Source organism: Durio zibethinus, chromosome 26, assembly GCF_047325235.1.
Source record: "Durio zibethinus cultivar Kanyao isolate XHJ-2024 chromosome 26, ASM4732523v1, whole genome shotgun sequence".
NCBI classification, from domain to species: domain Eukaryota; kingdom Viridiplantae; phylum Streptophyta; class Magnoliopsida; order Malvales; family Malvaceae; genus Durio; species Durio zibethinus.
In genome coordinates, this window is record NC_143187.1 from 2686024 (window position 1) to 2700202 (window position 14179).

At 35.1% G+C, this 14179-nt stretch overlaps 2 protein-coding genes across 4 annotated transcripts; both read right to left on the reverse strand.

Annotated features, from left to right (window-relative positions):
• Nucleotides 1–107: 107 nt before the first annotated feature.
• ERH3 (P-loop containing nucleoside triphosphate hydrolases superfamily protein) lies at nt 108–4738 on the reverse strand. The gene is made up of 7 exons (XM_022859162.2): nt 4498–4738; nt 3498–3966; nt 3038–3235; nt 2416–2660; nt 1866–2024; nt 1620–1707; nt 108–636 (listed from the first exon to the last, which is right to left on the reverse strand). The coding sequence occupies exons 1-7, from the start codon at nt 4617–4619 to the stop codon at nt 355–357; spliced, it is 1563 nt and encodes a 520-aa protein (XP_022714897.1). The 5' UTR covers nt 4620–4738; the 3' UTR covers nt 108–354.
• Nucleotides 4739–6188: 1450 nt separating this feature from the next.
• Nucleotides 6189–12995, reverse strand: LOC111274487 (Pyridoxal phosphate (PLP)-dependent transferases superfamily protein). Of its 3 annotated transcripts, none has more exons than XM_089755014.1 (10): nt 12873–12995; nt 12553–12637; nt 12340–12387; nt 11604–11732; nt 9981–10040; nt 9070–9226; nt 8534–8640; nt 8256–8314; nt 7491–7599; nt 6189–6862 (listed from the first exon to the last, which is right to left on the reverse strand). In XM_089755014.1, exons 2-10 carry the CDS (start codon nt 12613–12615, stop codon nt 6410–6412), a joined length of 1185 nt encoding a protein of 394 aa, XP_089611140.1. In that variant the 5' UTR covers nt 12616–12637; nt 12873–12995; the 3' UTR covers nt 6189–6409. The 3 variants fall into 3 exon arrangements, with proteins under 3 accessions (XP_089611140.1, XP_022714899.1, XP_022714898.1); XM_022859164.2 differs by lacking the exon at nt 12873–12995 and adding an exon at nt 12738–12810; XM_022859163.2 differs by lacking the exon at nt 12873–12995 and adding an exon at nt 12738–12810 and having other exon boundaries at nt 12340–12471.
• Between the last annotated feature and the right edge of the window lie 1184 nt (nt 12996–14179).

Here is a 14179-nt window from a genome sequence, read left to right on the forward strand (position 1 = left end):
ACTACTAACTACTCATTGCAGGTACGTCACTGTAGGAAATAACAAACTAAGGAGAAAGACAGGACTCCTGCATCTTTGCAGTATCTCTAGATGTTTCAAATTTTGGATTTTGACAAAACGCACAGTTTACTGATAAAATTAGTGAACCATGATCAGGTTACATCATCAATGAGATTACAGATACGAATAACAACCATGCAAGAACCATCGAACATTCTGATTACAAACAGTCACCCACTTTCAAAGGAACAAACAAAATGCCCAGAAATATAAGAAATAACAATGAACACTCTTTCCATAAACATATCAGGAAAGCAAACAATATATCATCCTCAAAAAGGCTTTCAATATTCCTTATGCTGATCCAAATTCTGCAAACCACTTTTCATGCTTCTCAATATCGGCTTGAGAAACACTTCGCTGGACCTTCGCCAAGGCTTCTTCAAAGTCGCACATTGCAACCGGATCCTTTGAAATCTCATCTTTGGACATGTTCTTAATCTCATCACGTGTCTTTCCAGCTATTTTACGCCTCATGCCATTCAAGGAAGCATCACGACAAACATTTGTGAGATCATCCCCACTGTATCCCTCTGTTCGACGAGCCACTTCATCAATATCCACATCAGCAGCCACCTGCCACATAGATATACAGTATCATTAAATAGAAAACAAATTAATGTTAGCATAAATTATTAAAATTCATAGTATAAATGAACAATATAAAGGAGAAAAAGGATACAAATACAAATATTAAATTAGAAGAGACAAACGTAGCATGCAGGGCGTAAAATAGAAATAACAGCTTAAACAGACAAAAGCCAAGAGTTTGGCTTTCAGGACCTTATAATCTTTCTGGCAGATATCACACAGACAAGCTAACCTTTTCAAGCTACGAAAAGTCTTGATGCTCAAAGCACAATAAATGGCAGACTGAAACTCAATTTCGTTACAAGCATAGTATGCTGACCATTGGCCAATGTTTTTAAGGGATCATTTGCAAGGAAACTGGAGTAAATTTTGGTAAATTTCTTGGACTGGTAGTATTGATTCTAGCATTATATCTTTCACTGAAAAAACCCTAAAAATTACCTTGATGGATCCATGTTAACATAAAGTTTTAATAGAAAACAGAAACATGGTAAAGACTTTGTATTTAAAGGAGGGAGGGGGGAAGGACACTAGAATGACAAATTTGTGCTTGCACATTCCTCTTCAATTCAGTCTCTCACATCCACCATTGTCTCCCAAAAAATGAAACTACTTGGCTGTGGAATTTCTTGCTCTCATCAGACAAACTAATAAAGAAATTAGTTTTACGTGAGATATGACCAATCTATTATAATATTCTATAAAATCACCCACTTTTCAGATAATTCATACATATACTTTTATTCGGCTCCCAAAAGAATTTTAAGTTACAACATCACCATTATGTTACCAAAGCTACATTTCACCTTATTGAACCATCACATGAATAACTTATAGCTAAAGTAAAACTAAATATCAATGAAACAAATCAAATGTGGCATGACAAAAAACACAACAAAGAAAATAATCACATCATAAAGCCTTAAAAGAATCACAAGATTATTCATAGATTGGTGGGAGTAATTTACCTCAACTGTTTTTAAATTGATCCGGATAAGCTCCTTACGACTCTCAAAATTAGGCAGAGGAATGTATATACGCTTTTCCAGTCGCCTCCTACATTGCATGAAGAACAATTAGATACAACAACTGCAAACTACTTGAATGATAAGATCCCTCAAACATATGACTTGGTGCAAATAACATATCCAGTCAACCGAAAAGTAGAAAAAAAAAATCAAGACTAAAACATATAAAAAATAAACAGGACCAACCTGAGAGCCTCATCTATGTCCCATGGGAAGTTAGTTGCAGCCAAAACCATCACTATCTTACGGCTACCATCTTCATTTGTGCCAGTATTATTTACACCATCTACCTGAACAAGAAGTTCAGATTTTACCCTTCTAGATGATTCATGCTCACCAGAAGCCCTAAATAAATAAAAAAATGCATTCAAAGACAAGAGTCAGACAACATTACCAAAGAATAAATCTATCAATATCACATTTTAGCGCAGAACATCGAAGACTTTATTTAATGGTCAGCAAAAGCTAATGCCATAAAGCGAGAGAAGGAGAAAGAGAAAGAGAGTTTAATGCATCAGTAAATGCATGAATGAAGAGTTGAAGAAAAAGTGAGCATGTCTATCCATGAAATATACAATTTAAATGTTGAAATACTGGCACATACATTCACCCATCATGCTAGAGAAAAATGCACAGAAATATATAAACTCTGAACGTCAAGAATAAATTAAAGCTAACTGCCAAGATAGAAACGCAGATAACAGCCAAACTGTACAGTAACAGACAGCAAACTTACCCACGGGCATTGCAAAGAGAGTCAATCTCATCAATAAAAATTGTACTAGGAGCATAAGCTCTTGCAAGATCAAACAAGCACCGGACCATGCGCTCACTCTCCCCACGCCACTTTGAGGCTAATGTAGCAGAAGAAACATTGAAAAAAGTTGTCCCACACTCAGTGGCAACTGCTTTAGCGAGAAGAGTTTTGCCAGTTCCAGGAGGCCCAAACATAAGAACACCTTTCCATGGTCTCCTAATTCCCTAAAGACAAAACAAGAAGAAAATAACTCATCCTGTCGACCAGTCCATGTCAAAACAACATATGTAGATTTGGATGCAAAAAGATATGCAGAAAAGTTTTTTTTTTTTTTTTTTTTTTCTAAAATTTTTTACACAAACTAAGTTTGTCTTAATGACTTTTCCTTAGTCCCTAAAAATATATACAGAGTACTAGACTTAAATAACTGTCATTATATCCCTTTATTGAATGCAAAATCAAGCCAATGAAATCATAAGAAATAATATATTTAGTATTCACACCGTATCATGTGACAGAAACATGAATTGCTCTAGCAATATCACATGCCCTCAACCAAATAATACTTTAATGATAATTCAGCTGCAACTGCAGCAAGTACCTGAAAATATTCAGGCATCCATAAAGGAAGAACAACAGCTTCCTCTAAAAGCCTTTTTGCTTCAGTCAAACCAGCAACATCATCCCACCGTACTCCAGGAGTGGTTTCTAAAACATCCCTTTCCAACATTGCGGCCAAATCTGGATCAGGTCCCTCATACTGCGACCTCTTTGACTTTCCATCTTCAGCATCACCATTCTAAAAAATTGCACAAGCAAATTAATCACCAAAAAATTGAGAACATCAAATTAATATAGTTTAACTTCAAAATAGCAAAAACTGTTCATGTGACTATAACTATTTGGGATTATATTAAAGAGGTTTCAGTTATTAATAGTAAATTTGCCACATGCATGAGAAGTGACACTAAACATGTTAAGCTTTAGATTGAAAGCTCAAACTGCAAAGACAGTAATGAGTTAAAATTAACATGCAAAACTTTTTGTCAACTGGAACTCACTGCTGAATCTCCTTTGCTAGACTTCCCCGAACCAGTACCCTTCTTCCCAGCAGCAGATGCTCTAACCCCTGTGTTAGTTCTACTCGAAGCACCAGCCTTCGCACCACGTCCGGTTGTACCTGTTCTAGTATTACCACGACCCCAAGTCCCATCTTGTGGTGATTTCCTCGTGCCTACTTGACCAGTCCTTGCAGATCTTCTACTTGTAGTGTCCCGACTTGGAGGCCTCCACACATCAGGATCATCCATTGGGGCACCTGATGAAGTCGGGTACTCATCTAATGGTTGGAACACAAAAGACGACTTAGCATGAATCGGTGGTGAAGAAGGACGCTGCCCATTAGGGGCTTCCTTAAATGACCTTCTCTCAGCATCCAATTGCTTCACAACTTCGGTCTCCTCTGACAGTGCTTTCTTTACATTCATCCATTTTGCACGAATAAGCGGGTCATCAAGAGTTGTTAGATGCCTAAATGCATGACAAAAATCATAATTTTAGCGAAGTAACTCAAACAATAGCTACAAAAATATCAATTTTCTAAAGAAGGTCAAAAGCAAACACATCACATACTTCTTCAATTTATAATTCAAATGGGTTTTTCATTTATTTCGTTATACCATTGACATTATGAATAATAAAAATAAATAAATAAATAATATTACAATTGTTTACCAAAAATTTGAAACCAATAAGTAAATTTTTTGACCTAATAAAATAAAATATTAAACATTTACATCTACCATTCATTTTCTTATGATTGGCAACCTAAAAAAGAAAATCCTCCGATAAAGTTAACATTTTTTTGAATTTTTTCCTCTAAAAACTCTTAAAATTAAAAAAAAAAATCTAACTGAACTATTAACAGTGTAACTAACTTGATTGCGAATCAAAACTATGCATACAAATTCGTAATTTAGAGCCCACAAAAATGAGACAAACATTATGAGTGGCTGAAATTACAGAAAAGGAGAGGAAACTAAAGAGAGGAAGAAGAATTACTTGTTGATCTGAGCAATGGCGCCATCAAAGAAGATAATGGAAGTGTCGTAGAGGCCTTCGAGAGCGTATTCTCTAGCCAATTTCAAGTGATCTTGTAATCCAGCTAGCGAATTTCCTACCATTTCGATTTCACCATCAAAATCCAAAAACAAAAAATCTCGCAAATTCTAGGGTTTTAAATTTGAAGAACAAAATCTTCTTTCTTTTCTTTTGTCCTGCTTTCCGTTTAGATTTGTGGATTGAATGGAGAGAGTTGACGGCGACGTTTAAACCGAGGCAGTAAGGGACGAAATTACGTTTGAGCTCTTGTGATTTTGGGCCTTTTTTGGAGTTTTAGGCCGTTGGTTATTGTGGACCCAATAACGGAAGTCACACTGAAGGAGGGACCCAAAACAAAAAGCTTATTACTGCTTTGATTTTTATTCATCGAATTCCTCTTTTCCTTTTTGTTTTTTTTTTTTCACTCTCTTCAATGGTGATTTATGTATTTCAGTCTGTAAAATATTAAAAATTTATATATTTATATCATATTTTATATAAAAATTATATATTATAATTCGTGTTGACATAAAAATATAAAATATATTTTTTATTTTATTAAATTTATTTATGATTTTTGTTAAAATTTTAAATATATTTTTTTATATTTTTTATTTATATTACTTTCGTATTTTATCATTATATTTTATTTGAATTTATCATATTTTGATAGGGTAGCCAAACATTTTTTTTCAATTAGATCTTCTGACTTAAATTTCTTAACGGCTCTAAATAATATTTATTTTAAAATTAATAATGAACAAACGACATATGAAAACTTCGAATGATTAGTTTAATACATTTGAACATTGATTCAAACAGATCAAATCAAGCACCACCCCATTCACTTCAAGAAGGATTATAGTAATGTTTTCTTTGTCCTTTTTCACTTTCAATGGATTTAACCATTTAACCACTGCCTAATTGCTCTCAGGTGAGAAACATTTCTCTCAGATGTGATCCCACATTTTCAGTTGGAAAAGTTGCATGACAAGCCCTCTTTTTTAAACTTCTTTTGGCATTCATCCATTTGAATTAAAATTTTAAAGTGAAAAGGGTTGGGTAACCTTCTGACTTTGGGTAAAGAAAAAGAACTAAGACATAACGGTTGAAAAATAAGAAATAGGTCTAGCATGCTGAAAGCTGAGCTGTGAAAAAAAATAAACAATAACCAATACTTTACATAAAATAGTGGTCATAAAGGATCAGTATGAAGGACATAGCTAGTTCAGTTGAGGTCCCTGAGAACCATGCACAACCACTTCAACCCCAGGTCTAGGGTCACATTCTTCTACCAATCCAACAAGAAACACTTGCTAAATGTCATGATTCTCAAGAGCCATGAATACCACAGCCACTGTATAGTAGAGTTCGATTTATTCACATCATTTTCAACTTGTCAAGCATTTTTTGTAATACAAAACCGGGAGGTTTAAAGGATCAAAACAAACAATACAATATCTTGATACCAAGCATGTGAAGAAAGCTAACTTGTAGTGGTGGACCGATGAGTATGACATACTATGGCCTGACTCAGCTTCATGAGCATCAACTTGCATAGGCAGAATAGAGAATCAACACCTTCTGGATATTGACGCCAATAGCATGTCATTGCCAACATTAAGACTATGGAATTTAAATAGAATGAGCACTTCGAAAATTGTAAAGAGTCTGCATGTATTAAACATCAATGTGCGCAATTTATGAAGGTGTCAGTTAAAGTACTTTGCCAATATAGACAACTGAAGCTGCAGCTCTAATTTTGAACACCTTAGCAGGTAGATACCCAACAATTATTCAAATGAACCAGTTCTAAAACTTAAAACTGGTGAATGGACCCAATTCTGTCATCTCAATTAAATGAAAAATATAGTTACTGCACCATTCCATCTTTCACCAATTCTTCTAATCCTTTCTTCAGCCTCTCTGCAGCTGCTCTACAATCATCCTCTATCAGCCCACCAAAGGAAATCCTTAAATGCCCTGGGGAACCACATGCAGTTCCTGGGATCACAATAACCCCATGCCTGTTAGCAAGCCAGTGAACAACCTTGACATCATCAACATATTCCTCTGGTAAAGTTGCCCACAAGTAAAGAGCGCCTTCTCCACCCTGTACAGCACCTTCTCCCAACGGTGAGAGTGCTTCTACAACTATTTCTCGATTCTTCACAAGATCTTTGACTCGTTCAAGTACCCATTCAGGTCCCACTTCTAAAGAGTGAAAGGCAAGTCGCTGCGAAATTATGGAAGCACAGATAGGTATGTTGTCTTGAACTTTGAGAAGTTGAGTTGCAAGGCCATGCACTTCTGTGGGGTATGCAATCTGCATGCATCCATACAGGTTCAGTCTAAGTGCACAAAAAATAGACACATACAAATACTTCATGGTAAATTATGAAGAATATGGTGGGTACAAAATTAAAGAATTTTGATATATATATATAGTCCATAAATCAAAGTACCATTACACACAGATAAAAGGGTGGACAGTTTTTTGTTTTTACCCTTTTTGGATGAACAAGATTGGGCAGCTCCTTCCCCTGAATAAGAGAACTCATTTTCCCTTTTATTTTCTTTCCTTTTCTGTTCTTTCTTTGGCTATGTATGAGTTAGTCCACCTTTATCTTATTTTTATTTTGTTTGTTTATTGATTTTTTCCATGGATGAATTATGGGATATATATATATATATATCTTGAAAGTTATTCGAATATGATTGTAAGTTCTATTTGTAAGTATGAAATCACCCAAAAAAATGTAAATGCTTTTAGAACTTGAGACAAATAACATTGACCAAGAAGAGAAACACAAATTTCACTTAGGTAAGAAAAAGAAAAAGCACAAAGTTTTATCATCATAAAATAATTTTCTGGATGTTTGATTTAATAACCAAAGATATATGCATACTTGAGGAGAAGAAAAAGGTCTTGTTCTCACAACGTTGTTACTTACATATCCAACTCGCCATCCCATCATCCCGTAGGCTTTTGAAAAAGAAAAGATGTTGACTATGTGATTTCCTTCCAGGCAGGAGTGTTTTAGACCATCATACATAAAATACCTGCATATGGGTGGTCATAGAAAATATGTAATATAAGAGTTTACACACTGCAACTCTCAGAGAAATAATCTAAAAGCATTGCCTATTGAAAATTGTCGTAATTAAAGACTACTTAAATGCAACTATATCCTGTATCCACGGTAAACCATCAACTATCCCACAAGGATTTGGTCATCAATTTCTCATGCTCCTGATGTCAATTGATCCCTTGCCATCTAGACATTTATCTTAACAAACTAATGCTCAAATCATAATCCATAGGAAAGGAAAAATAGAAGGGGCACAGCCCCCAAGATAAGACTGCAAGCATACTTCCATTTCACAGCTGTTTGAAGTGCAAAGTGACACAATTCTAGCTGCAGAAAACAAGGTTTCAAAAAAGGTTTGCTTAATCTAGACTGTATGTATGACATAAAGTCCGCTTAATGTTGTGCTACTTCTAAAATCTATTCAGTTTACATCTTATTTAAACATACAGCTGTGAGGGGAATGGTTCCTTATCCTTATCGTAGAAAACCTACATCCTTTGAATCTCAAAGTATGCTATAGTTCAATTATCAGAATTCAACACCTTTATTAGGATGCGGGGCTCTTTGGAAATAAAAAAAAGATCTATCACATGGAATGCCTCTATAACAAAAACAGAAGAGACTTACTCATATGTATTATCTACAACCAGCCAGCAACCAGCATTTTTGCATAAATCAGAGATCCTCTATTTAAAAGAACAAGAAAAAGTAGTTAAAGAATTTTAAAGTAAAACAAGAAATTGAATAAGTTTTTCCAGAAAGCATGATCTAGCAGAAGTAAACCTACACAAGTACACCCTTAGATGCATATATGCAGAACTGTAGACATGGTGCATACCCACTTATGTAGGCACATGACACGGTGACACACACACACACACACACAAAGAGCGAAAGAGAAAGACCTTAAGTAGTGGCTCGGGAATGTAGGTCCCAGATGGGTTGCCAGGATTAACAACGGTAACAAGCTTTGGAACAGGTTTAGTTTCCTGTAATGTCCTTTCTAACCAGTCTGAAAAATGAAGATGACACTGATAAATCATCTAAAACAATACATATGATATTCCTGGTCCAAATAATAATACATCATGTGTTCTGTTATGCATGTAAATCTATTGCCCTTATACTACTTAATCATAATGGTCAAATAAGCTCTTCAAGTAAAATCAACCAATTAAGTGACTACAAATTTATACGGTAGACAGAACCAGAACAACAGCAAACCCATTGAAAATAGGCTCTAAGTTGTTTCCTCATTTCTCCAAACAAACAAAACCAACAAAAGCAAGTCTTGAGCAGAAAGTGAACAAATCAATTTTTTTTTTCTTCACCAATAATATGGAGAACATCATTAGAGAACTTACACTACCCCTAAAACAAATGCAAAAGCTCTATAAGCAATTAGAAGGCTATTAAATGAACAGCTTATCATGATCCGCACCTGCATCTGGATAAAGAGTCTTTGGATTACCAGGACCCACCAGTATCTTTGTGACACCTGTCATCTGGAAGGACATGTAGGCATTGAAATAGTATGGAGCAAACATGACTACGGAATCCCCCGCATCACACAACGTGAGAACAAGATTCACAAATGCCTGTTATAAAGACAAGCAACGGGTAGTTTGAGCTTCCTGAGAGATATAATTGATACATTTGAAAAGAAAAGGCAACACTGCTTTACATTTTAAACCAACAATAGAATGAAATTATCATCCATTGTAATGCAAAAAGGTTAGAAGAGATTTATAATAAAACAGCATATGTATGACACTTGTGGAAGGAAGATCATTCATACAAGTTTAAATTATTTAGCTCAAAGTCAAAAGCTTTAATCCATTCTACCAGGGATGCAAGCATAATTAGTTTTATTGCAGAATCTCATAATAATCAGTCGCTTGTCCAAAATTTGTTCAAAAGTTCTAACACTGACTTAAAAGATGTAGCAAGTTAAATAGCAAATCATTTCCTCAAACATCATAACTATTGTTCCTCACATCCAATTTGATCTTGAACATGGCCTTCCAACATGGCTCAAAAGATGCCATGTTGCAGCAGTGGCCTACAACATTGGCAGTGATATACAAAGTCTTAAAGACCAAGCAAAATCAGCACCTATATATGAGAAAATTTGAGCACATAAAACTAGAAAACCAAGAAAACGTGGGGAAAGGGTATATATGCAGAATTAAGCAGCAAGTGAATCATCTAGCTGCTTCTACAAGTAATCTAAAAATAAAGTGACGCAAAGAAATATTTAATGCACTTATAACCTACTTAGCTGCAATTTGCCCCTCTCTATACCTTCAATATGAACACACAACAAAAATTCTCTAAGGCACTAAAGGTTACCTGATTTGCTCCTGCAGTAACCATCACTGAAGACCTGTGCAAATTATTCTCTTGACGCAACTGCATAGAAATAAAGAGAATCATTTTACAGCATATTTTTATACTTTCTAGTTACATGAAAATAGGGTCTAGAGTAGCAATTTCTACATCACATCAATGCCATAGGTTGTTAAAAATATAGGAAATTGGTGTAAAAGATGGCAGTGACTACATCAACATTTCTAAGAAGCTAAAGCAGCACCATCTGAGAAATATGATGTTAATTGAAAAGGATACTTGCGCAAAACAGAGCCAATGATGACAGTACCAAGGACAATAATAGCCAATTCAAATAATTGGGCCAATCCTTGATAGTCTCAAACAGAATAACAGGTCAAGAATAAGAACCAAGCTAACAACTCCAGAGTTCAAAATATGCATTATACACAGTTTGCAGTGATGTGACTTGGGCAAATTGATAAAGACTCAACACAAATCCAACAAGACAAGGCCAATAGGGAAGCTTGAGCTGAACCTTTAATACTTTAGGGGGAAATTGAGGGCAGAGTCAAAACTCCAACTCAAATAATTGGGCCAATCCTTGATAGTCTCGAGCAGAATAACAGATCAAGAAAAAGAACTGAGCTAACAATTCCAGAGTTCAAAATATACATTGTACACAGATTGTAGAGATGTAACTTGGGCAAGTCCAACAAGACTCAACTCAAATCCAACATGACAAGGCCAACAGGGAAGCTCAAGCTGAACCTTTAATACTTTAGGGGGAAATTGAGGGCAGAGTCCAAACTCCAACACATAAATACAGAAAGATGTAACAACTAAGAAAAGTCATCTTCACTGTGGCTTGTTTTCTAGGGCAATCTGTCCTATTCCTGGCATATTTTAACAAATACCTGTCATAAATATGACAAAAAAATGAAAAATCATCTTTGGGCTTTGTCATTCTTTTCCCAGGCACTAATTTTGTCTAATTTACTTCCCATACATTTTTCAGTATACATCCAGTTGTAAACATCAGTGTCCTGTTGCGTAAAAACCTTTTGATAATGATAACCATTTAGAGGGTAGGAAAACTTGATAGATATACTACATCTACATAGCTATTCATATATTGATTATTAAGCCTATAAAACAAAAACATAAAAACGTGACTAGAAGTCTCAAACTTGGGCTGCCTATAGGCTAATTGAACCAATAGAATTAAGCTCATTTTAGCCATCAATCCCAACCCAACCAACCAAAGTTACAGACCTATAAGCTTTGTCAAAGTCTGGCACAAGGCCCAAGTGTCAACCTAGTGCACCTAACACACATTTGCCATAATTGTATATTGTTAAATACAGTAGAGGAAAGAATCTCAGTCTACAGTGTTTTGAAAATTTTTAAATTTTCACATTGTTATGTACCAACCATGAGAACCACAATTTTATCAATTAGAAAGTCTGACAAACTCTTCAAAAAATGAACTCGGAGTATAGCTCAATTGGTTCATGAGCCACCTTTAAGAGATGGCATCCAGCAGACCTGCAATTCGAATCCCAGCACCTACAACCCTTTCCCTAATCCCCAGGTTGCAGCCTCATATTTACCCAAAAAAAAAAAAAAACTCTTTAGAAAATATACCTTTCTTATCAATGCTTCTCTAAGTTCAGGAAGACCTTCATCAGCACCATAACGACTAATTGAAGGATCCTCCACAAGTTCTTTAACCTTATCCAGTGCCTGTTTGGGTGGTTGCCAGTATACAACTCCCTACAATTATTTCAGTGAAAAAAGTTAGAAAGGTAGCACAATTAGCCGAAAAGACTTTCCAGAAACAACTCAACCTTAGCCAAATGCAACTGAGGGATAAACCAATTCAATAACAATTGCAATCTAATCATAGCTAAGACAATTATCTAAATTAAAAAGTCCAGAAGAGAATCTACAACCATAAGCAGGTTTTCAATGCAACTATTTTAGGGCCTTTTCAGGAAAAACTGAAATGACAAGTATGAACTTTAGTTTTGGGTGGTTGGAAACAAGATTTTGTTCTACTAAAGACTAAGATTAACAAGACAGAGAAGGAGAGAAAGAATAAAAAGAGAACCATTTTATTAAAACCTGCAGCCAAACACACCATATACCTCAAGTTTAAAGAAACTGTTCTCAGTTTCCAATAACTTGTTCATTGTTATTTAACCAAAAAATAAAGACACCTGGAACATAGAGACCAGAGAAAATAACGTCCATTTCTCAGTTCTCAATACCACCACCATACTCAAAACGAAATTGAAACATGTTAAATGCACTAACATTGATTAAAAGAGGATTCTTTCAATAAAACACAAAACACATTGGTAAAAGGAAAAACGCAAACCTGAGCCAGTGACATAGAATTTTTAGCTCCTCGGATCAATTCCTGTATCTGCAACAACACCAACCACCCCTCAACATCTTCAAAAACCAACAAACACTTTCTTCCAAAACACTTCACCCACCAAATATGACACTAAAAGTACATCGATTGAATCTGTAAACAGATTTATTGGCAAAAACAAAGAAAACCCAGATTTGAAAACTGAATGAATACCTGAACCATGATTGGTATATCAGTCTCCACAATCCTTCTGGCAAACATTCCATAAGAACCCATCTTCTGAAAACTCTTCTTTTCCCTACAAAACAATCAAAACCCACCAAAACTAAGTCTTTAAATTTGAGGAAAAAAAAACCAAAAGTTTGAGTCTTTCAAAGATATTAGCAAAGAAAGGCTGCCTTTTTCTACAGATGCAAGATTGAGTTAGGCACAGCGTCAAAAACCCCACAGCAACTAATTATCTAAGACGTCATTAGATAAATGTTGTAAATATATATAAATACTATAATAAACCAAACTCGCTTGTATATTACTCTAAAGAAAGAGAAAAAGACAAAGCCAAAAGGAGAAACGCCTTTCTTTCTTTTGTTTTTGTTATTCCTGCTCTTCTCCCAAATCCCAATAGGCTACTTTCGTGGGTTTCATGACTTTCGGCTTTTGTCTGTTTCAGAATTTTTACACCTTTCTAAGTTAGTATTAATGTTAACATAAAAAAACAAAACAAAAAAGGAAAATCATTTTACTCTTTAGTTAAAAAAGAGCCTGTAAGATAACTTTCTTTGAAGCTTCCGCAAGAGACATCAGTTAAACTAATTTCCACGTGAAACTGAATCATAGTGGCAGTTAAAAAAAGAAATCATAATGGCAGAAATATTTTTTTCTGGCTATTTAATGTTGTTGGAATCTCCAAGAATTATGTTTCATTAGCCTTCTTTGTTTTTCAATTTGTTTAATGCAGAGAGGATGAAATAGAACGTGACTTTAAAATTAGAAATTCAACCTCTGCATTTGTTTAATGCCATGTGCCCAGTTGGCCTTTAAAATTTTTTGAGCAAGTCTCTCATCCGTCGGATTCAAATAGACCACGGTTATTGTTATTTTATATATTTTGATTGGGTTAATTTTACGAGGTCAAAGGTAAGAGATTCTTGAAAAACGAGTTGTTTTAAGAGATTGTCAATGAAATCAGAGCCTCACAAAATTAGACTTTGTCGGATAAAGATAAAAGATGCTCTTTGTTCTTCCTTTATTTTATTTCCTTACATAAATCTCTGTATCTGTCTCAACGAGAAGTGAGTCACTCGCTCCATCGAGTCACGCAAGGACAAACTGTTAAATGTGAGCTTAAGCAATTATTGGTCTTTTGGACAATTTTGATCGTATAGACATCAGAATCCAAACTAAAATTTAACAAGCTTTAGTTGTGAAAGTTGTAAGGAAAATTCCCTTTTTGCATTAAAGCCCGTTGCCATTTAAAAAATGGCGAAAGCTCATAATAACACAAAGAGAAAGAGAGAAGGAGAGCTGTTACATGTGGTTGCCTTGGTTTTATTTCATGATTGCATCAATCACTGTCAGTTACCGACATATTTCAGTGTTGCGTGGGAAACCAATCATCTACTTTTTGTTCAAAGACATGCTTTCCTGTATGACCAACCCTGGCTTAATCTTGTGAATATGTCCATAGCTCAGCTTATCAACTTGCAGTCTGCTGAAAATACGTGATGAAATTTGACTAAGGCTCCTCTCACTGGCCCAATGAGCGTCATAGATATGGCCCGTCTTAGAAACTGAAATGTGATTTCCTTTCCTTTCCTTGTCCGTTTTATAATACCGTTAT

Bases quoted from the DNA above. Each gene is read 5' to 3' on its own strand.
- ERH3 (XM_022859162.2), bottom strand. From the start codon at position 4,619: ATGGTAGGAAATTCGCTAGCTGGATTACAAGATCACTTGAAATTGGCT. The intron at 2,025-2,415 runs GTAAGTTTGCTG...TTATTTATTTAG, and splicing joins TCTCTTTGCAATGCCCGTGG to GGCTTCTGGTGAGCATGAAT. The intron at 1,708-1,865 runs GTTGGTCCTGTT...CATGCAATGTAG, and splicing joins GACATAGATGAGGCTCTCAG to GAGGCGACTGGAAAAGCGTA.
- LOC111274487 (XM_022859163.2), bottom strand. From the start codon at position 12,615: ATGGGTTCTTATGGAATGTTTGCCAGAAGGATTGTGGAGACTGATATA. The intron at 9,227-9,980 runs GTAACCTTTAGT...TCTTTATAACAG, and splicing joins TTACTGCAGGAGCAAATCAG to GCATTTGTGAATCTTGTTCT. The intron at 6,863-7,490 runs GTAAGTAACAAC...GGATGCATGCAG, and splicing joins TGGGATGGCGAGTTGGATAT to ATTGCATACCCCACAGAAGT.